This window comes from Coenobita brevimanus, chromosome 25 (genome assembly GCF_032717465.1).
Source record: "Coenobita brevimanus isolate Jiangsu-jjx chromosome 25, ASM3271746v2, whole genome shotgun sequence".
In the NCBI taxonomy this organism is placed as follows: Eukaryota; Metazoa; Arthropoda; class Malacostraca; order Decapoda; family Coenobitidae; genus Coenobita; species Coenobita brevimanus.
In genome coordinates, this window is record NC_136978.1 from 7173817 (window position 1) to 7195275 (window position 21459).

The 21459-nt window shown below is 44.7% G+C and overlaps 1 protein-coding gene across 1 annotated transcript in view; it reads left to right on the forward strand.

The window, feature by feature from the left end:
• The first annotated feature begins 13440 nt into the window (after positions 1 to 13440).
• The window catches only part of LOC145393698 (papilin-like), a 131508-nt gene continuing 123489 nt past the window's right edge, over positions 13441 to 21459 (forward strand). The window contains exons 1-2 of the mRNA XM_080267745.1: positions 13441 to 13488; positions 14164 to 14205. Coding sequence (XP_080123871.1) covers positions 13441 to 13488; positions 14164 to 14205 — 90 coding nt within the window. The remainder of the gene's footprint in view (positions 13489 to 14163; positions 14206 to 21459) is intronic.

Sequence of the window (21459 nt, forward strand, 5' to 3'; positions counted from 1 at the left end):
GACAACTTTTATATTACGGGACTGGGCAGAGAAGGGTTTAGTGTCAGCAGGCAGATGGGTGCTGCTTGCCCACCTTGAAAGGGACGGTATACGGGCGGGGAGTTCACCAGAGCAATGTCTGGTGTAAAAGTGCTAGTAAAGAGAGTGATTCAACATTGCGGCAAAGAAAGTGAAGCTAAAGGAAGTTATAGCGGAAGGAAACTGATAAGAGAAAGAGCATTGAACTCCAGACTGTTTAGAAGTACTGTATGTGGAGATCTGTACAGTATTCCACGAAAGGAGTGACTGAGATCATGTCCCTAGCTAGTAGTTATGTAGATTTGAAGAAGGTATGGAGTCGGTTCAGTACACCCATACTCTGAGAATCTGAATTTGCAAGAGAAATAATATGAGCTTCCTAAGAGAGCTCTCGAGAAATGGAAATATCAAGAATACTGAAAGAAGATGGATTACCAAGTTGTGCGTTGTTGAAGTTAAGACACAGCGCTGCACCTCATCTCTAACCATTTGTGGTATAGTCTTTTCTCGAGACATTGTAAGTCTTGGGTGAGGGTAGAGTTGGATAGAACAGGATTGGAAAGGACTGTCAGATGAAAGATGGGGTACTCAGGGACAAGGTAGGATAAAGCAGTATAAGGTAGTGAACTGTTCTGGAGTATTATGATGTTTTTCAATTATGTTTTATCTTCATCGTCATCGTCGTTATTGTTGTTGTTAGTGGTAATGGTGGTGATGGTGTCGTTGTTATTCATCTCGTTGTTGGCGAAGAAGTTTGTCATCGGAGTGTGAGGTGAAGGCATGTGAGTGTGTGTTGGTGAAGTGTGTGGCGGTGTTGGTGTAGCGGTACTGTGAGTGAAGAGTGTGTTGAGAGGTGTAGCGGTGACAGTTGTTGAGAGGTGCCCCGCTGTTTAGCATACTGCCCCGTCATGTGTTAGACCCCACCTCCCCTCTCACACCCACTTTTGTGTTCACTTCCCGCTGCCTTTACACTCTGGTACCTCGATATAAAATTGGTATGGTTAGATATCCACACTTGCTCAATTTCTATGTGTTCTCTTTTCTAAACATTATTCAGTTTGGTGCCATTCCTTTATTTTCCACCAGTTCGCGTCAAATGTGATACAGTTGCCCCTTGATACACACACACACCCACGTTCTTCTTTTTCTTTTTTCTCTTTTTTTTTTCTTTTAGGGATTTGTGGAGTCAATGAGCAAACGATATCATCAGTTTGGGGATCCTTTTTTTTTTCATTAATCATCATGGCAGTTTGCACAGAGGTATGTCAGTATGTTGTTGTTGTGTGGAGACCATCGTGCAGGGAATGTTGTCAGTCTTGAATATTCTTTCTCTGTTTTTTATTTATCGTCTTCTTCCGTGTGTCTGGTAAGTCACCCTTTCTATGCTCCTCCTCTCGATGTAAAATGTACAGTATAAATTTTGCTTAAGAAATGTGGAGTGTGCTGTAAGCGTCTTATTAATCATGTTCAAGAAAATGTACAAATGAAGGGAACATTGACGTATAGTATGCTTGTACAACCCTAACACAACACGATCAGCAGCATGGGTACTCTCTCTCTTTCTCTCTCTCTCTCTCTCTCTCTTGGTGTGTGTGTGTGTGTGTGTGTGTGTGTGTGTGTGTGTGTGTGTGTGTGTGTGTGTGTGTGTGTGTGTGTGTGTGTGTGTGAAATGCTTGTGACAGGTGGTAGATCTGGTTCAGACGGCCTTGGATCCATTTTTTTCCCTTTTTTTGTGACGCCAATAATGATAGAGTAGAGCGAGGTGGCTGAAGGGAAGCCAGGAGAGAGAGAGAGAGAGAGAGAGAGAGAGAGAGTAACCTGAATCTGTTTGACCAGCTCTTAACTCCCTCACCTCGCATCCTCTCCACATCCACTCCCCTCTATCCACCATTCACTCACTCCTTAACCCCTTCACTACGATATCTTTTTTTATTTTATTCTCCAGACGATTTTTTAAAGCTTAGGAGGGATTATTTTGAACTGGAGGGGGTTAGGTATGTCCTTCAAAAACAAAGCTGAATGAAATCGTCTCTTGTCCATTCATTTTAACTGGCTGGTCATTTTCTTCCTTGTGCAGCCTGTGGTCCATATCCTTGTCATTAAGGAGACTCCCCAACACCTTTTCCGTAGCGATTTATTTTTGGTTATGGCTGGCACCTCTTCCATAGCGATTTATATATGGGTATGGCTGGCACCTCTTCCTTAGCTATTTATTTTTTTGATGTGGCTGATTGATATCCTCTGCACGTAATCTGTGCAGCTTATGGCGATATTAGAATGATCTGTGTAATACGGAGATGGGCAGTAAGGTGAAATAAGGAAAATAAGTCTCTTAGGAAAAGGTGCTGGGAAGCTTCCGTAGCCGACGAGAATACGGATCTGTGTCCGGTAGCTCAGTGGCCGAATAAGACGGTGCTGCTGCTATACCTCGTTTCCTCATGACTCTCACTATATATTATTGTTCGTCGGTTGTTACAACTCAGCATTCAGGATGGAGAGAGATTAGTTTCATGCCCAGAGTGAACACAACACACCGTAATAGCAATAAAGGTTAAAAAAGGACGTCCCCAGGCTGAAGGGGTTAAAATATTAACAACAACAAAAATGCTTCATATAACTAAGAAATCTTTGCCAAATATTATTAAAGCCTAAACTGTATTCCACGTGTATGTTGTGAAGTATTTAATCAGCTGACTTAATGAAGTATTTAATCAGCTGTCTTAATTAAGTATTTAATCAGCTGTCTTAATGCCATGTCATATTTGTCACACTTGAATCAGTTCCACCATGAAATATGTGTGTTGTTGAAGTACACAGATTAAGTTATTATACATGAGTCTTGTGTTGTGTGTTTCTTAGTCTGGGTATCAGGGGAGGAATGCTGGAGGAAAGAGAGGCGAGGAAGGGGAGGGGGAAGGGAGGAGAGAAAAAGCAAGAAGAGGGGAAGGGAATGTCAAGAAAGGAGAGATGGAAGAATGAAGAAGGGAGGGGACTGAAAAGGAAAATGAGAAGGGAAGGAAGAGAGGAGAAAAATAGACGGAGGGATGGTAGGAGAGAGGAGAGAATAATAAGTGGAAGGAATGTGGGAGACAGGAGTGCAAGAAGGAATAGAGGGGGCGAAGGAACGAGGAGAGGGAAAGGGAAAGGAGGGGAAACGGGATGAGGGAAGGGATAGAGAAGAGAAAAGAGGTGTATTTATTGTGTGTGTGTGAGAGAAAGAGAGAGAGAGAGAGAGAGATGGGTAAGTATGGGAAGCAGTAGTATGGGAAGTGTCACAGAAACAGGAATATGACACCAGAAAAAAGAAGAAGGGTACAGAGTCAAAAGAAAATTGGAATGAGGGTGAGAGAGGAGGGGGAAGAAGCAGGGTAGGGAGGGAGAGGGAGAGAGGAGGGGTTGAGAGGTCAAATATGGAGGGGGAAGGGGAGAGAGGGAGAGAAAGAGAGGGTGGGGACAGAAGTAGGAAGAAACAGATGATAGGTCAAAATATGGGGAGTAAGAGAGAGAGAGAGAGAGAGAAAGCATTGTATTTTAGAAACCAGGAAAGAGGGGAAGGATGTGGGAGATGGAGGAGAAAGGGAAGGGAAGGGAAATAGGGGTGGTTTGTCGGTAAGGGGAAGGGAAAGGGTAAACAGATGAAAGGGAAGGGGAGAAAGGGCAGGAGGAAAAGAGAAGGGGAAGAAAGAGAGGAGATGGGAGGGTAGAAAAAGAATGGGGGAAAAAATGAGGGGAAGAGGGAGGGAGGGACAAGTAAGGAGAGAGGAGGCATGAGAAGAGACGGGAGAAAGAGTCGGAGGAGGTGAAGAGGAAGAGAGAAGGGTAAGGGAAAGGAAATGGAAAATGGGAAAGGGATGGGGGAAGGAGTGAGAGGGGACGAGAAGGTAGAGGAGAGATGAGAAGGGAGGAGTGAGGAAGGAGGATGAGAGAAGAGAAAGGGGACAGTGACAAGGAGACGAAACAGGAGAGGTAGGGTTAGGAACGAGACAAAAAGGCGAGGGGAAAGGGGATAAGGGAGGGGGAGATGAGAATAAGGGGGAAGAGGTGAAGAGCGAGGAGGGGGAGAGGGAGGAGGGGGGAGGGGGTGAAAGGGGTAGTAGAGATGTCAGTGGCCCTTTCACCATATCGTATCCTTCATGTCCCTCTTAAGAGACGCTTGAATGTCTTACTTTCAGGCCAGCATGAAGAGTGAAAGGGGAGAGGGTGGGGAAGAGGGAGTTGAGGTGGATGGGGGAGGGTTGGGGAAAGGAGGAGTTGATGTAGATGGGGGAGAGAGTGGGGGAGGGAGGGAGTTGAGGTGGTGGGGAGGGAGGGAGGCAAGAAAGTAAGATGAGAGGGAAGGAGGGACGAGGGGAAGAGGAAAGGGAAGAAGTTAGTAGTGAGGGGAAGAGGAGAGGAGGGAAGATTTAAGGAGTGAGTGGAGAAAGGTCTGAAGGGTGGAAGGAAGGTTAAGCAGGGGAGTAGGAGGGGATGGGAAGTAGGTTGGAAAAAGAGGGAATGAGTGGTGCGAGAAGGAAAGGGGAGAGCGGATGAGGGAGGAAGGGGAAGGAGGGTAAGGACAGACAAGATAGACAGGAGGGAAGTTGGATGAATCGATGGCTTGATCGGTTTGGTACTGGCCCTTTGGTATAGGAGCCTCACTGACTGCCGCGGAGTTTGTGGGGTGGACGCTTTCAAACTAACGCCAGAACTATTGTATAAACAGACCTGCACCATACCACTGTTACACTGTTTCCTGTTTCACCGTCCCTACCGTGTCAATCCTGCCTTCCTGCTGATCCCCACCCCTGTAACTTTACCCTGTAGGGATGGCTAATAGGAGGCCTGTTAGCATCCAGCGAGGTTATCTGCTGGGGTAGAGTTAATTATGTAGAATTTATAAATATGTGTAAGAAAAGGATAGATGAGGGGAAGGCTGCCCTCCTTTGCATACCACGCCCTCTAGGGTAATAGTCGACAAGAAAAAGATGGAAAAACACCTTCATTGTTAGGAATAATAACATAAAAAGAAAATGAAATACTGTGAGCTGTCTTTAATGAGAGAAATGTTTACATGAGAGGAAGGAGGGATGAGAGAATTGAGAGAGTGAAGAGGGGAGAAGGAAGAAGTAAGGGGAGGGGGGGATGAAGTGAGAGCGATGAAAGGCAAGGAAAAGAGGTAGTGCATTGGAAGATAAGTGGGTGTAAAGTGAGGGAAGAGTGAGGTAAGGTGAGGAAGGTGAGATAGAAGAGAAAAGGAAAGGAAGTTACGCGACTATGAGGTGAGGGTAGAGTGACAGAGGAAAGAAATGGGAAAGGAATAAGGAGAGAGGAGAAGAGGAAGAAAGGAAAGGAACCGGAGAGGAAAAAGGAGAGAAGAAGAATAAGAGAGGAAAGGAAGGGGAGAGGAATAGGAAAGAAGGAAGAGTATGAGAGGAAAGTAACGGGAGGGGAGTAAGGAGAGAAGAAAGGAGGAAGAGTAAGAGAGGAGAGGAACGGGAGAGGAAAAAGGAAACAAGAAAGGGGGAAGAGTAAGACAGGAAAGGAGCGGGGGAGGAATAAGTTAAGAAGAAAGGAGAAAGAATAAGAGATGAAAGGAACGGGCGAGGGCGAGGAATAAGGAGATAAAAAAGGAGGAAGAGTAAGAGAGGAAGGGAACGGGAGATTAGGAGAGAAGAAAGAAGGAAAGTAATGAGAGAGAGATGTGAGGTGAGAGATGCGAAGAAAAAGAAAACAATCCCTCTAATGGCACACTCCATGTGTATGATTGATGATGATTACGAGTCATCAAGACACAGGTATACTTAATCACCATAATAACCGCCGTAATTGAATCACCACTGCATAAGGTAGCCTGATAATATCCCAGTCCTTATGTGGATAAATGCTGTATAAGAAACTAATGACGTGGGGCAGTAAATTATTCAAGACTAAGCCTCTTACCACAATAGGCGTCTTCAGAACTTGCTAAAATCGTGTGAGGAAATTGTTAATATATCATCCAGTCTTGTGTTACCTTCTTTCATAACTTAAGGGGCGAATGTTGGATTGTTTAGGCGAGTCATATAAAATGCTATACCATTTTTACTCTCACTTGGCCTAAACTTGACGTCTTTCCACCTTGAATGCTGAGCTGTAGCAGTAGACTAACACGAATTTGGTGCAAGTCACGAAGATAGGCTTTGGAAATAATGTAGAGCCGCAGCACTGTCTTTCTTCTGCCACTTAGCTACGTGAAATAAGCAACAAAAGGACGAAATTCTGGGCCAGCCTAAGATAAAAGGAGTATAGTCGCTCGACTTTGAGTGGCATTATGTAAGTCATAACTCCCAACCATCCCTTGTACCTGAACATTTGAAGGCAACATTCGGGTAGAGCACCTTAACCAACTGGACTACCAGGTGTCCAGAAAATGCACAGGGAAAAAATCTTCGTGCTAAAGACCTAAATGTAAACACAAACAAATAATTCTGCAAAACTCCCGAAATACGAACGGGAGAGGAAGGTGTTGGGGAAAAAGAAATCATACTGAAGGCCTACACGTACACAGAAACAAATGATTATGTTAAACTACCGAGATACGATGATGTCCTTATTTCTGCCAGATGGTTGTTGTCAGCTTAGGAAGACGTCTTGTGATGAAGGGGGTAGAAAGTCCCCAGGATCCCTTTGATACGATGATTTTTTTTTTTTTTTTCATCCACCGGACAATTTTTTCCGTTTAGGGTAGATCTCATAGTCTAGGGATCAGGCACAGTCTCCATGCACAACTTCTGTAGATTTAGTTATTAAATATATATTTTTAGTTGTATTCTTATCGTCACACAGTTATATTCAGCTTAGGGGAGACTTGTGGTCGTTAATCTCTCTAGTCAGGTTATTTTTTCTAACTCGTCCCCTCTAGACGATGTTATTCAGTCCAGCAGAAAATTTCAAACTGAAAGTGTTTGCTATAACCTTCATTTAACACTTTCATTACCGGGCGTCTCCCCTAAGCTTTTGAAAAATGGTAGCAGAAAGAAGAGAATGAAAAATAAGTCCTTGTAGTGAAGAGGTTGGTGGGTTAGAAAGTCATCATTAACGTCGGCAAAAACAGTTAATTATTTTAGGACCGTAAGCTTGGTAAACAAAGCTATAATTACGTAAACACTTCGTTAACAAGAGAAACGAGGCCCACCCGTCTAAATGCTTCGCCGCGTGTGTTAGTGTAAGAGTGGGGTGGTTGGATGGGTGAGGAAGCAGGAATTCTTAACATGTTCTTTCCATTTTATCCCCCAGACTCAACACGCCAGACTTTTACCCCCACTCTCCTCCCCCCTCACATACAAGTACTATTGCAGTTCACAGACCAGGCTGCTGCAAAAAGTTATGCGTATACTATAGTACTGATAGATAGATAGATTGATTGACTGATTGATTGATTAATTGATTGGTATGAAGGAAAGACAAAGTACTTTAGTGATGGAACTAGCATAGCATATATTATGCCAATAAAGCCTAGTAATAACATGTGATCGAAAACATGATACAGTGCACTCATGTCCCTGACATACCTCAATGTTTTCCAGTGGGGCGTAAAATCATGTGGCATTAGCCAGAGTAAAGTGGATAAGCCATCACCCGATTTCTCAGAGCTACAATAAAAAGCAGTTGTAATAATCAGTATTGCCTATGAAGGGGTTAAACCTCGCATTATTTAGGAACTGACATACTCATATTTACCTAAATCCATGGAAATGTTGTTATCCCCTTTGAGAACTCCTGGTAGAGACGGTACGGTAGGTGGTATGCCGTAGGAGGAGGAGGTCGTTAATGCGTAGGGACAGACGTACCTGGAAGCTCAGGGTGAAAGTTTATCCGTGGGTGGCTGGTGTGTTATGAGAGTAGGGGGTCGTTAATGAGCAGGGACAGAAATGCCTGGAAGTCCGAAGTAGGAGAATTTATGAGAGATGCTGATGTACTATAGAAGGAGGGGACCATAAATGAGTAGAAACAGAAATGCCTGGGAGTCCAAAGTGGGAGAATGTAGATGCTGACGTGTTGGTGGAGGAGGAGAAAGTGTAGATCCTAATGTGTTGGAGGAGAAAGTGTAGATCCTGATGTGTTGGAGGAGAAAGTGTAGATCCTGATGTGTTGGAGGAGAAAGTGTAGATCCTGATGTGTTGGAGGAGGAGAAAGTGTAGATCCTGATGTATTGGAGGAGAAAGTGTAGATCCTGATGTGTTGGAGGAGGAGAACGTGTAGATCCTGATGTGTTGGAGGAGAACGTGTAGATCCTGATGTGTTGGAGGAGAAGAAAGTGTAGATCCTGATGTGTTGGAGGAGAAAGTGTAGATCTGGATGTGTTGGAGGAGGAGAAAGTGTAGATCCTAAAGTATTGGAGGAGGAAGTGTAGATCCTGATGTGTTGGAGGAGGAGAAAGTGTAGATCCTGATGTGTTGGAGGAGGAGAAAGTGTAGATCCTGATGTATTTATTGGAGGAGGAGGAAGAGAAAGTGTAGATGTGTTGTAGAAGGAGAGTCATTACGAAGTTGGGACAGAAATGCTTTGAAGTCTCAAGTGGGAGAGTTTATGAGAGATGGTGATGTGTCGTGGAAGGTGAGTTGTTAATGGATAGGGACAGAAATGCCTGGAAGTCCACAGCAAGCGAGTATAATGGGGAACAGTGATGTGTTACGGGAGGAGGAGGTCAACACTTAGGCTTCTTTGACTCACTCTTGGTTAAATGAAATAGTTTGACGTTTGCTGGGATAGAATGCTTTAGTTATCTTGACTCTGAGAGGGTTAGCGGTACCACTATTAACACTCCCAGGCTTCTATGACTCACTCTCAACTAATCAATATTTGTTTGGCAGTTGCTGGAATAGAATACTAGAGTTGACTGTAAGATGGTTAATGAGTAGTGACAGAAATGCTTGGTGGTCACTTTTGTGTAGTCCAGCCTCTCAGCTTTGATGACTGGCATGACGCCTCCTTTTCTATCCCTTATCAACTTTATTCCCCTCTTCCCCATTTTATTGACCGAAAGAATTCGACCCTTAATAGAGATACTTCTAATAATGTAAGTTCATGATTATCAGGCTCTTAAGTATTTGATCAGTGTGACACACACACACACACACACACACACACACACACACACACACACACACACACATATATATATATATATATATATATATATATATATATATATATATATATATATATATATATATATATATACACCCGCACACAGATATGCACAAAAAAGTTATGTTATTCTCCTGTGTGGAAAGTTTCTTAATGAACTACAGTTAATATAATGGTGGAGAATGTTAGTGCTCGTCGGTAAATTTGGCATGATTTATAATTTTTGACATATACTGCGTACGGCGTTGAGATAATAAAAAAATAGCTTTGCACCACCCCCTTCCTCCTCCCTGTACCCACATAGCACCCCCTAGTTTGGAAACCACTGGCTGGCAGAATACGGCATTAACAGAATAAACAGAAATCCAAGCCCAGCTTCAATTACGTAAACATTCCCCGACTAACAGGAAGGAAGGCGGGACCACAGGAGTTTAAATGTTTCGTAATGGTGGTATTCCGTGAGTCTCGGGGCTTGTTTATGTACGGGTTATCCAGAATTCCCGGTTTGTTTAGGTTGTCAGGCGAAGGTAAACATGGGTTGGCGCGTAAAATGATGCGTCTGTCGTCAGTTTCTGCGGGAAGGGCGGGTCAGCTGATTCATGTAAACAAACCGCGAGTCACTGCTGTACTGCCTGACCCTCGGGGGAGATTGCAGGGGGGGGGGGAGGATTTAGGGGAAGAAGAGATGGGGAAAGATAAAAGGGAGTTATGTAAAGGAAAAGGAAGGGAGACAGCCCTGTTGGTCCTTTCGAGTCTTTTTCTTATTGGATACCTTATAACTAATGTCTTTGTTCCACGAGTCAAAGACGAGGGTAGCAAAGCAGGAAAGCTGAATGGAATGGAAGGACAGGAAAGGAAGTTGAAGAGATGAGAAGGCAGGAGAATGGAAGTTAGGCGGTGTAAAGGAAAGGGAAGGTAGATGAAATGATGAAAGGAGAACTGAAGAGGGAAGGCAGAGTATGTACAGAATGAGAGAGAGAGAGAGAGAGAGAGAGAGAGAGAGAGAGAGAGAGAATATTTTGCATAAGAAAATATTAACGTGTCAGAAATATAGTTGTGTTAAGGACGAAGTTGTAAGGTGCCTTCTGAAACCATGAGACTGCAATCCACAAAATCTACACAGATCACACGCACCTTTCACTCCAAACGGCCTTAATATTATATAACTTACTTGCTATTTTTGAAGAAGTAAAGGAGAAGACAGTAGGAGTGTCATGAGAGGATATAAGTGCAGGAAAGCAGAGAAAATAAAGAGAATAGAGAGGAGAGGAAGGGGTGAGAAGGAGACCAAGAGCGGGGTGAAGGATAAATTGGAGGTTTACATGTAGAAGGTTGAAGGAGAGGGAGACCGAGACCGAAGTGGAGGGATAAATTGGAGAAGTAACATGTGGGAGGCGAAGGAGGAGGAGACCGAGAAAGAAGTAGAAGGATAATTATTGTATTAGTGCATATTAGGGATTGGAGGAGAGAAAGACTAAAGATGTATCAGAATGGGAGGATGGCTTGGAGAAGGACGAGTTGGAGGGTGAAGGAGAGGGGGTCCGAGTCCGAGAACGAGATGAAATGGCAGGGGAAGTATGTGTGTGGGAGGGAGAGGGAGAGGGAGACTGAGAACAAGATGAAATAACAGGGGAGGTATGTGTGTGGGAGCGAGAGGGAGTGGAAGACCAAGAATGAGGACTGATGGGCGTGAGGTATAGGACTGATTAGGTTGTCTTGTCACCCCTGGGTTTAGTCCTACCTCTCCCAAGGGCTCTCTCTCCCTCCCTCCCTCCTCTCATTTTCTCTCTCTTTCCTTTTTTCCCCTTCTTTTCTTCGCATCCTCTCTCTCTTCATCCCTCCCTCCCCTCCTGTCTCTTCCTTCATTCATTTGTTTTTTTTCTCCTCTTCCCTTCCTCTAATTTTTCCTCCCTATTTCTTCTCCCTCTTCTTATTTCCTTATTGCCTCCCTCCCTCTCTTTCCTTCCTCCCTTCCATCCATCCTCAGTTTCCTTAGGTCCTCCTTTCTTCCCTTCTTCCTTCCATTCTTCGTTCCATTACGTCCTTCTTTCTTTCCTCCTTCCTTTCTCTCTTTCCTTCCTTCTTCTCTCCCTCCCTCGCTCCCCACTTTTTGTATCTTTCCTCTCTTCCCCCTCTCTTCCCCCTTCTCCATCTTGTCTTTATAATCATCTATGCTTTCCTCTCTCCATCTTCAAATACTTTCTCCTTCCGTCCTTTCTCTTTTCATCTCTCCTTCCTCCTTCTTTCGTCTCTCCTTCGTCTTCCCTTCCCTTCGTCCTTGCTAAATATGTATCTTTATTGCACACCATTCCATCCCATTCTTTTTTCCCTTTCTCTCTCCTTCCATACTTTCCTCCATTTCACCCTCCCCTCTTCCTCCCTCCCTCCCTTTCTCTCTCTCCCTCCTCCTTCCTTCTCAACCTCCTTCGCTCCTTCTCTCCTTCCCTCCCTCCAGCATCTCACCCTCCCCGTGAAGTATAAAAAACGGCGTATGAGAGGAAAGTGGTTGAATTGTGAGAGGGTAGACAGGGGGCTTTGTGTGTATCCCCCCTCCCTCTCTCTCTCTCTCTCTCTCTCTCTCTCTCTCTCTCTCTCTCCTTCCCACGCTATTAAGTATCAGAAAATTAATGTGATGTTCATGTACACAAAAGCCTTACTCTGTCTTCCTCATCCTTATAGGGGAGAGAGAGAGAGAGAGAGAGAGAGAGAGAGAGAGAGAGAGAGAGAGAGAGAGAGAGAGAGAGAGAGAGAGTCCCCAGATAGATCTCTCATATTGTTTCAGGTCGATTTTATAGATCGTTTCAGGGTTTGTATTTGAAGTGGATTTGGAGATGTCTTAACACCTCTTCCTGAGCGATTTATTCCTCTCTTCTATAAGTGCAAATAATTTCAATACTAAAGCGTTGTAAATAAAACACAAGATAAATGTAAGGTGTCATATGCAAAATAAATGGCTAAGGAAGTGGTGTTAAGAAGCCTCCTACTGATGCTTTTATTGGGTTATGCCAAAATTCAGTCTTTTTTAATGTGATTATTTTTCTTTTTTTTAAGGCTCATTTAGATCCATTATTTTGAATTTAGTAGTGCGTTTCATCTGTATGCTTCTCTCTCTCTCTCTCTCTCTCTCATTCTGACACACACACACACACACACACACACACACACACACACACACACACACACTTATCATTTTCGACTTTACCCTCTCGTTTTCTTTTACATAATTCTGCATTCCACTTGAGGTTATATTTTTCGTGCAGCAAGGGGTAACTGTGGGATTTTCTTTTCTTTTCTTTCTTTTCCTTTTTTTTTTTTTTTTTTTGAGGGGGGAGGGGAAATAGGATGGAGGGAGGTGGAGGAGAAGGGAGGAATGGTCTAGGAAAAGGAGAGAGAGAGAGAGAGAGAGGGAGGGAGAGAGAGAGAGGAAAGTTTGATGAGATGATAATGAAGAATGAGATAGAGTGCAAGATTGAGGTGAAGGAAGGAAGAATGGACAGTAAGGACCACGAAAGTAACGCGAAAGGAGAAAATGAAGGAAAGAGAGCAATTAGTGGGAGTGAAAAAAAATGAATGATTGAAGGGCTAATGAATGGATTGTTGAAGGAAGTAAATAGTGGAGGAGGAAAAGAAGAAATGAAGGAAGTAGAGAAAACGATGAGGGAAGGAAGGTAAAAACAGATGGAATGATGCGTGATAATGGAAGTAAATAGTGAAGGAGGAAATGAGGAAATGAAGGAAGTAGAGAAAGCGATGGGAAAAAGAAGGAATGAAGAGATGGAATACTGAGGGAAGAAAGAGAGGAAGGAGTGGAATGAAGGAAGGGGTGGGTGGGGTGAGGTGACCACAACCACTCACCCAGAAAATGAGTGTTGGCCCACCTTTACCTGTGTGTGTGTGTGTGTGTGTGTGTGTGTGTGTGTTCGTCAGTGTGTGCATTATATTTTGTGAATGTTTGAATTTACTGGGGTGTGTTTGGTCCTTTGTTGTCATTATTTTATTTGCCTTTTACTATATTTGTGAATGTTAATGTGGAGATCTGTGTCGTCTTGTAGTTCTGTGCGTTTGTGTGTGTGTGTGTGTGTGTGTGTGTGCGCGCGTGTGCGTGCGTGTGTGCTCTACGAGTTTGTTAGCCAGTGCGCGTGTGCGTGTGTGAAGGTATTGATATGCAAATCTGGACTTGTGTATGGGAAGGTTTAGGTGTGTGTGTGTGTGTGTGTGTGTGTGTGTGTGTGTGTGTGTGTGTGTGTGGTTAGGGACGTGTGTTAACGGGGGAGGGGGCGGAGAGGAAGCCAGAGAACGAATGGAGGAGATAAGATGAAGGAGTACATGGGTGAGGACGACTTGGAGTGGCAGGAGGGAATGGTGATATAGAGATTTGGTGTTTTTGTCACAGCCGCCCTGGATAAACTCTGGGATTAGGCGTCGGGTACTAGACTGAACAGTAAAAATAAAATATATACAAAGATCCCTAATCATTTTCCGCTTGGCTGATGTCCATGTGTAGTCAGATTGGATGGACGATTTGACTGGTAACGAAGGAGACTCATTCCTACCTCGTAACTAAATCTCATCCAGTTTCATGTAACCATAATTCAGTATTCAAGCTGTGGGAGTGGCCCAGTTCCGTCAGATGAAAACATACTATATTAAGCTGGCGAGACTGCTGAGGGGCAAGAGGAATATTGTATTTTACTCTGGCTTACTCCGGACGCTTTTATTCAGCTGGGGCTAAACCGCTCGGAGTTAAGGGGTTAAGGTATCTTTCAGTGAGTAGTAGTAGTTGTTGTTGTTGTTTTTGTAGTAGTAGTAGTAGTTGCAACCCCAGGCTCATCCAGAAATGAACCCAGTGGACTTCAGGCCGAAGTAGCATTCCTTTAACTCATTATCTTTTCGGGGAAGAGAAAAGGGAGGGAGTTGAGGGATGTTTGTATAGCCTGGTAGTGGAGCAACTCATTTACATCAGTGCCACCACATGAAGGCGTCCTTCTCCAGCGCTTTGAGTACGCAAATTGTATTAATGTGTTGTATTATCCACAGGTACGTATCGGGAAGGACTGTGGCCAGGTGTGGAGTCGGCTGGTAGGTGGATTGAAGCTAGTTCTAATTAGAGATAGGGATAGACAGTGACTGGAGGCTGGTTAGTGATGAAGTAAAGATACCTGAAATTAGAGGTAGAGGTCTGATTTGGTCGTAACAAGGGACTAGGTCGTTAAAGGTAGTTCTGATTAGAGGAACTGTGTCATTAGAGACAGGATAATCGATTAGAGATAGCTTTAATGAGAGAGACAGAGGTAAACTGGGTGTAAAAAGCGACAGAGTGAATAAAGAAAGTTTGAATAAGAAAAAAGATTGGAAGATTTTGTGTAATTAATGACGGTGTGAGTAAAGATAACGAGTTAGAGAGAGAAAAAAAAAGTTAAATTATGCGTTGTTATTAATGGTTTGATTAAAACTAGCTCGGATTAGAGAGAAAGATTGGTGTATTTTGTCTCACTCTTTTCATTGAGTGATTAAATGTGGTTCTAAGTTGAAATTTTATTGGATTCTGCTTGGAATATTTAAGATGAGAGAGAAAAAGAGAGAGAGAGAGAGAGGAGGGAGAGGAAAGGGGAGGGGGATGTGGAATGCAGTGGAGGGAGGGAGGAAGGATTACGAGTACTAGAAGGGACGGTGGAAGGGGGAAGGAGACAGGGTTTGAGGAAACGAAAGGGAAGGAGAGAGGAATGGCGGGAAGAAGGGAGAAATGGATGGAAGGAGGGAGCGGTGGAGGGGATGAGAGAAGAATAAGAGGGAAGGCCGGATGGAAGGAAGGATGGTAGGAGTGAAAAGAAGAAGGAACGAATGGAAGGGGAGAAGGATGGGGGAAGGAAGAAGGGATGGAACGAAACAAGGAAGGAAGAAGAGTGTGAGATGGGGAGATAAGGATGAGTGGAGGAAAGGAAGAATAGGAGAAAGGAGTGGAAGGTGGAACGCAGTGGAAGAGTGGAGAGTGGAGTGGAGGAGATCTGGTGGAGGGGGAGGGGAGAGGAAGGGCTGGATAGACAGCGTGGCGCCTATCCTGTCTCAGTATCTCTGGATCCAAGCCAATACCACCACAAGCTCTACCACCTCACCTTCAAACCTACCTAGCCCCTTACCCCTACCCCCTCTCTCTGTATCCTACCCTCTGTCCCCTCTCTTTATCCGCTACCCCCTGTCCCCTCTCCTTATCCCCACCTGTTCTCTATCCTCTTCTCCCTCTCCCCTCTTAGTCCCTCCATCTGCTTATCGTCTCTTTTGTCCCCTTGTCAGCAGCATCACCTGACCGTCATACCCATCTGCCTACCTTATTCCTTCCCCGTACCCTCTCCCTATCGCCCTCTTATTCTTTATCTCCTTCCCATCCCCTATTCAGCACCATCACCTGACCTTCCCCCATACTTAGCCAGCTCTATTTCGTCACCCCTACCCTCCCCCTTCCCCTCCTTCCCCAGTCCTAGCCAGTTACACGATCACAACTCCTTTATCTTAACATCTTATCAGCCCCTCAGGCCTTCCCCTCTGATCCTTCTCCTATGCCTCTTAACTTCAACCTTTACCCGCCTTCCCCAACTCCCTATCCCTCTCCCTCTCTTATCCCTACCACCTTTTTACCCATGGTGTAAACCTTGCTCTTACCCATCTCTTACCCCCACCTTTCTCGTCAACCTCTCACCCTACCAGCCACCGTCTCCTGAGCTTCTTACATGTCTCCTTTCCTTATCTGTACTTCATCTCTTATGGCTTTTCTCTGTTGCTTTTCCCTTCCTCATCTCCCTATCTCTTGTCCGTTCTTGTAACCCCCATACCTTTAGCTTCTGACTTTTGCCTTTGTCTTTTCCCCATGCCTTTATCCACTGTCTCTGCACTAACTCCTTCCCCAGTCCCTAGTTAACAGTACTATCACCCCACCGTCCTATTTGTCCCTTAACCCATTAACACTTCCTATCCCTGTATCCAGCCCATATATTCTATTATTCTGTTCTTGCCTTTAACCCATAGAATAGTTTTTTGTTAAAATCTTCCTCATAACAAAACGTCTTGAAAGGACCAAAAAATTTGTGTTGCTGTTTGCTTTTTTTTTGTAATCCATTATCCATTCGCATCCCCTATCCTGTGTTCTTTCCATGCAGCCTCCTCCTAACTATTACCCTCTAGCCACTGTCCCTACCCATAACTTCATCCCTTCCCTCTACCTCAAGCTCGTAGCCTTCGTTCGTCCAAAGGGTGGAGGGGGAAAAGGGGGGGAAGAACGAAAGATGTGGGGAGAAGAATCCGAGACTGAATGAGGAGGAGAGAACTCAAACCCAAAACCCTCTCCACAATGCACACTTGACTGCGGTTGACAAACGGAAATCGCCTGTGGTTTTTACTCTTGCCATACATCCTTTCAGTTGGACAGAATTGTTTGCTTGTAGTCCTCATAAAATATTCACGACAGTCCATAATAGGAAAGGTGTTCATCGAGAAACTTTTTATATACTGAATGCAAGGATGTCTTCCTGAAAAAAAAAATCTGATGTTAGCTTAAGTATTTACACCACTAGATTCTGTCCATAGTATAGTTTTCCTACTAACTGCTAGGATGTCCCCGAGCTGAACATAATCGTCTGGTTTTAGCTAGAGCCGTGTGTGTGTGTGTGTGTGTGTGTGTGTGTGTGTGTGTGTGTGTGTGTGTGTGTGTGTGTGTGAGAGAGAGAGAGAGAAAGCGGATAAAGGTTACAAAGATTATTTGGACAAGGTAGAATAAAAACCATTCATGTTACCCAGGCCCAGCGTACTGACACATCGTTTCTCTTTCTCTTCGCCGCAGTGTTTTTTTGACGGCTCTTACTCTAGACACAGCTCTTCTGGTCTCTGCGCTTGTAAGCCTTCCCTTTAAAGTAGGGCAGGCAGCTTCACTTTATCAAACACTCGCACCCCATTCCATTCAGACCCCCCAATACTGGAATTATCTGACACATTCCCAGTCTTTCATGTAAATTGGTCAACTTAGGAACAGTCAGTGGCTCGTATTCTCGGCGGTTAAGATGGCTCCCTAACACCTCTTCCTTGGCGATTTATTCTGTGATACGGCTGGTTAATATTCTTTTGCACGTTACCTATGGAGGCAGTTTGTTCGTGGCCACCCTTTACGGGACTCAGGCGTCTGGCAATAGATAGATAGAATAGATAGACGTTACCCATGCAGAGTATGGCGATATTATAGTGCTTTAAGTAACACAGAAGAGGACGGCAGATTGTCGTAAGCAAAATAAGTCACGTAGGAGTGGGTGATAGGGAGCTTCATTAACCGACGAGGATACAGGCTTTTGTCTTCATTCTTTCTTCCTCCTTACGACCTTCATTTTTTTTTCCTCATGCAATCTGATGCTAAGTCTCCAACTGAGTAGACCTTGAATCTCTCTCTCTCTCTCTCTCTCTCTCTCTCTCTCTCTCTCTCTCTCACACACACACACACACACACACACACACACACACACACACACACACACCTAACGTTGCAGTCTTCTCTCTCTTTTCTCAAATCTACCTTCCCTCTCCTCCTCCTCCTTTCTTCACTTCATCTTTCCTCCTCTCTTCACCATCTCTCCGCCCACTCCTGTCTTCACCTCATCTCTCCACTCACTCCTCCTCTCTTCACCGCATCTCTCCGCCCACTCCTCTCTTCACCTCATCTCTCCACCCACTCCTCCTCTCGTCACATCTCTCCGCTCACTCCTCTCTTCACCTCATCTCTCCACTCTCCCCCCCCCCACCTCCTCCTGTGGGATGTCCAGTTGCTTACAAACATGCCTGTGGTCACTTGAGTCAAAAAAGGAAGAAAATGTAAAAAAAAAAAAAAAATCACCTCGCAAACCCTCTCTAACCTAACCCGTTTTGGCGTGCGGTAGAGTTTTTGGCGCTACGGACTGAGCCATGCAAGGACGCTAATTTGGTTGACGGGGTGGTGCAGAAAAAGTGTTTATCTGGCGTTTGTATATATTACCTCATTATTTTTTCTTTATCGTAGGCTTCAACGCATACAGCCCGTGGACGTGTTTTTATTTATTTATTTACTTGTATGTATTTTTATTACCTCGTCCTTTCGTCGAGTGAAAAAAGTGAGGTTGGGATGATTTTGATGATGATGATGAATGATGTAATTAACTGTAATCTTGCTACATCAGATAATTTTATTCAACTCGGGAAACCCTTCTATTAAGGAGGAGTTAGTTGGAAAAGTCTCCTGGCCTGAATAAAATTGTGTGGATAATAGCAAGAATAAAACATAAACTGCGTCCTGGGGCTAAAGGGGTTAACCACAGCCTCAACCACAACCGTAACCTCAATCACAGCCTCAGTCCCATCGTCTGCCACCCTAGCGATTTACTCTGGCTGTTCAGCCAGTTGATTCTATGTACTACTTTTACCTCCACAAGCATCTCCTAAACTGAGTAAAATTGTCGGGCAGGTGCAGAAAAGATACAATTGTCTCCCAGATTGTCTAAGTAACATATAAGAGAATAATTAGTAGTTCTACGATGACGTCTTTTTTTCTTATTCCTGCTGTCCAGACGATTTTGATGCATTGAGACTCTACCTTATTCAGTACGAAACTTCATTCTTCAGTTGAATGAAAAAGCAGTGGCAGATACGAAAATTAGAAAACAAAATGTGCTGAAAGAGTTATCATTATATGCGGAAACGATGTAGACAATGCTAGGAAGCCTCCGAAGACCACGATAATTCGTTCCTCACCCCGGAGTCATTGAACTTAACACAGACAGGCGGACAGACACAAAATTCGACAGACGATGGAACGCGAAAAGTGTGGGAAACGAAAGGAAAAAAGAAAGCTGGGACTGCAAATAGCTTAACAGAATCTTGAATTCCGCTCAAGTTCGTCGTAAATTCTCTCAATCCGGATTTAGTGTCGCCGATTTCGCGCGTAAAAGTTCTCCCGTTTCGCGTTTTTTGGCCTCCTTCTTGTGAGTCCCCGGGAGAAATTATGGGCACTCGGAATTAACGCAGAGTACGCAGGAAATACCCAACCACCCATTAAGGAGGCTAATGTTACCGAAAATGTGTTTGTACTCTTTGTGTTTCAGGATTAATCTCATGTGAGCGCATCTGGCAGCCATGTTTCCCCCGTGACGTCATCTTCGCCCGCGCTCCCCATTGGCTGTCACGCGGAAAACATGTTGTACACTGCGACTCTTCTGGGATATTTTTTTGCTGTCCCCTCTCCCCCCCCCCCTTTTTTTTTTTTTTCTCCTTTGCGTCTGCCGTCTGGTCCCGGTTTTTGCTGTCTGTGAATTTTTAGATGACAGGAGGTGATATCAAGAGCCTGCGTGAGTGTGTGGAATTCTCTCAATGCACTCAAAGACATAATAGCAGTCTTTAATCTACAAGGAACGAGCCACATAAGGGGAATTTACGTATGCAAATTGGCTCTCTCGCATGTAGTGTTGGGTGTAATTTTAGTGCCAGAGGGACAGGGATGTTTGTATCGTGAAAAATTGCCCTCATGCACTTGTTAATTAACACACGCACACGGCACACGCATACACAGAAAAGGAGACTTGCATAAGCACATTACACACACACACACACACACACACACACTTGTTTCTACATAACATAATACGTACACAGCACACATAGGACAAGAATGTATATATATATATATATATATATATATATATATATATGAATAATTGATACAGGGTAGATATTGATAACGCTGAGCCGTCCCCTCAACACACGAGAAACGGCCCAGCGGAGTGGAAGCGTAGCGTTATACATGTACCACCCTGTATGCATCTGATTGGCCTCCCCAGTACATCCACCTCATTAGCCCCAATGACTGAATATAATCAACTTTAGTACACGTATAAAACTTGTATAATATCGAAGACAGTCATAAGAATCCAGTACGGTCGATTTTCGTGATGTTATTGCAGTGGCGATGTTGGTTTTGCTTAGGGAAGAGAGAGAGAGAGAGAGAGAGAACGCACATACTAAGCCACCCCCCCCCACACACACACACTGACACACCCCTTGCCTTATCAGTGACAGATGCCAGTGCAGTTAGCATCAGAGTGGTGGTTTGCCGGTAATAAGCCACCCCTCGTGTCCTGCCCTGTCCTTTCCCTGCCTTGTCCTGTCGTGATATACCCTTCCCTGTTCTGGTCTTCCCTTGGTCACTCCTCCCCTGCCTTGTCCTTGCCTCTCCTGTGCTGTGATCTGCCGTGCCCTGTTCATGCACTGCCCTGCCTTGCCTTGTCTTGGTCTCCTCTGCCCTGCCTTGCCTTGCCCTGTCCTATTTTGTCCTGCCCTGCCCTGCCCCTTCCTTTCTTGCCCTACCTTGCTGTGATGTGTCCTGCCCCTCCCTGCCGTACCTTTTAATCCCCCTCTCCTCCCTCTCTTCTTGCCCTGACGTTATCTGTCCTCTCCTGTTTTGCCATGATTTATCCTGTACCCTGTTTTTCCCTGTTGTCTCCTTCCCGCCCTGTCTTACCCTGCCCTGCCGTGAACCCCTCCCTTTCCATCCCTTCCTCCCTTCGCTGTGATCTATCCTACCCAGACCTCTTCTGTCCTGCCCTGCCTTGCCCATTTATGCCATGTCTTAAAGTAATCTATTCCATATTGTCTTGGTTTGTCTTTCTCCCCCTTTTTTCTCGTAATTTATTCTATCCTATATTTTCCTGCTGTGCCCTACCCTGTCCTGATCTTTTGTCTCCCTTCCTCCCCTACAGTACTCCGCCCTGCCCTGCCCTGCCTTACCGTTCCCTACCCTTCCCGGCCCTGCCCTGTCCTACACCTTTCTTTTTGTCCTGCTTTCTACCCATTGTATTGTCTTGTTCTGTTTACTGATGTCTTACCGTGCCCATCCTTGTCGTGCCCTGCAATCCTGCATTGCCCTGCGTACCCAGCTCTGCCCATCCTTTCTCTCCCCTCTCCCACCGTTGTATGTTTTATGACCTTCGTGCATTGGCCTTCCATGTCTTGCCTCATTCTGCCTTGTGCCGTCATGTCCTTCACAATTCACTGCCTTGCATTGTGTGCTCTGGTTTGTTTTATTCGGCCTAGGCTATATTTCCCACTCCAGCCTTGTTCTCTTTTGTCTCATTCTCGCCTGTCCTAACTTATCCCAATCTAACCTAAGTTAGCCAAACTTAATCTAACCTGACCTGGCCAAACCAGAATAACCTAACCTAACGTATCCTAAGTTGCCCTAGCCTATCTAATCCAAAGCTATACTGAGCAAACCTAATCCAACCTAGCCTGACCTAACCTAAAGCCTAACCTAACCTCTCCTCTCCTCTCTTC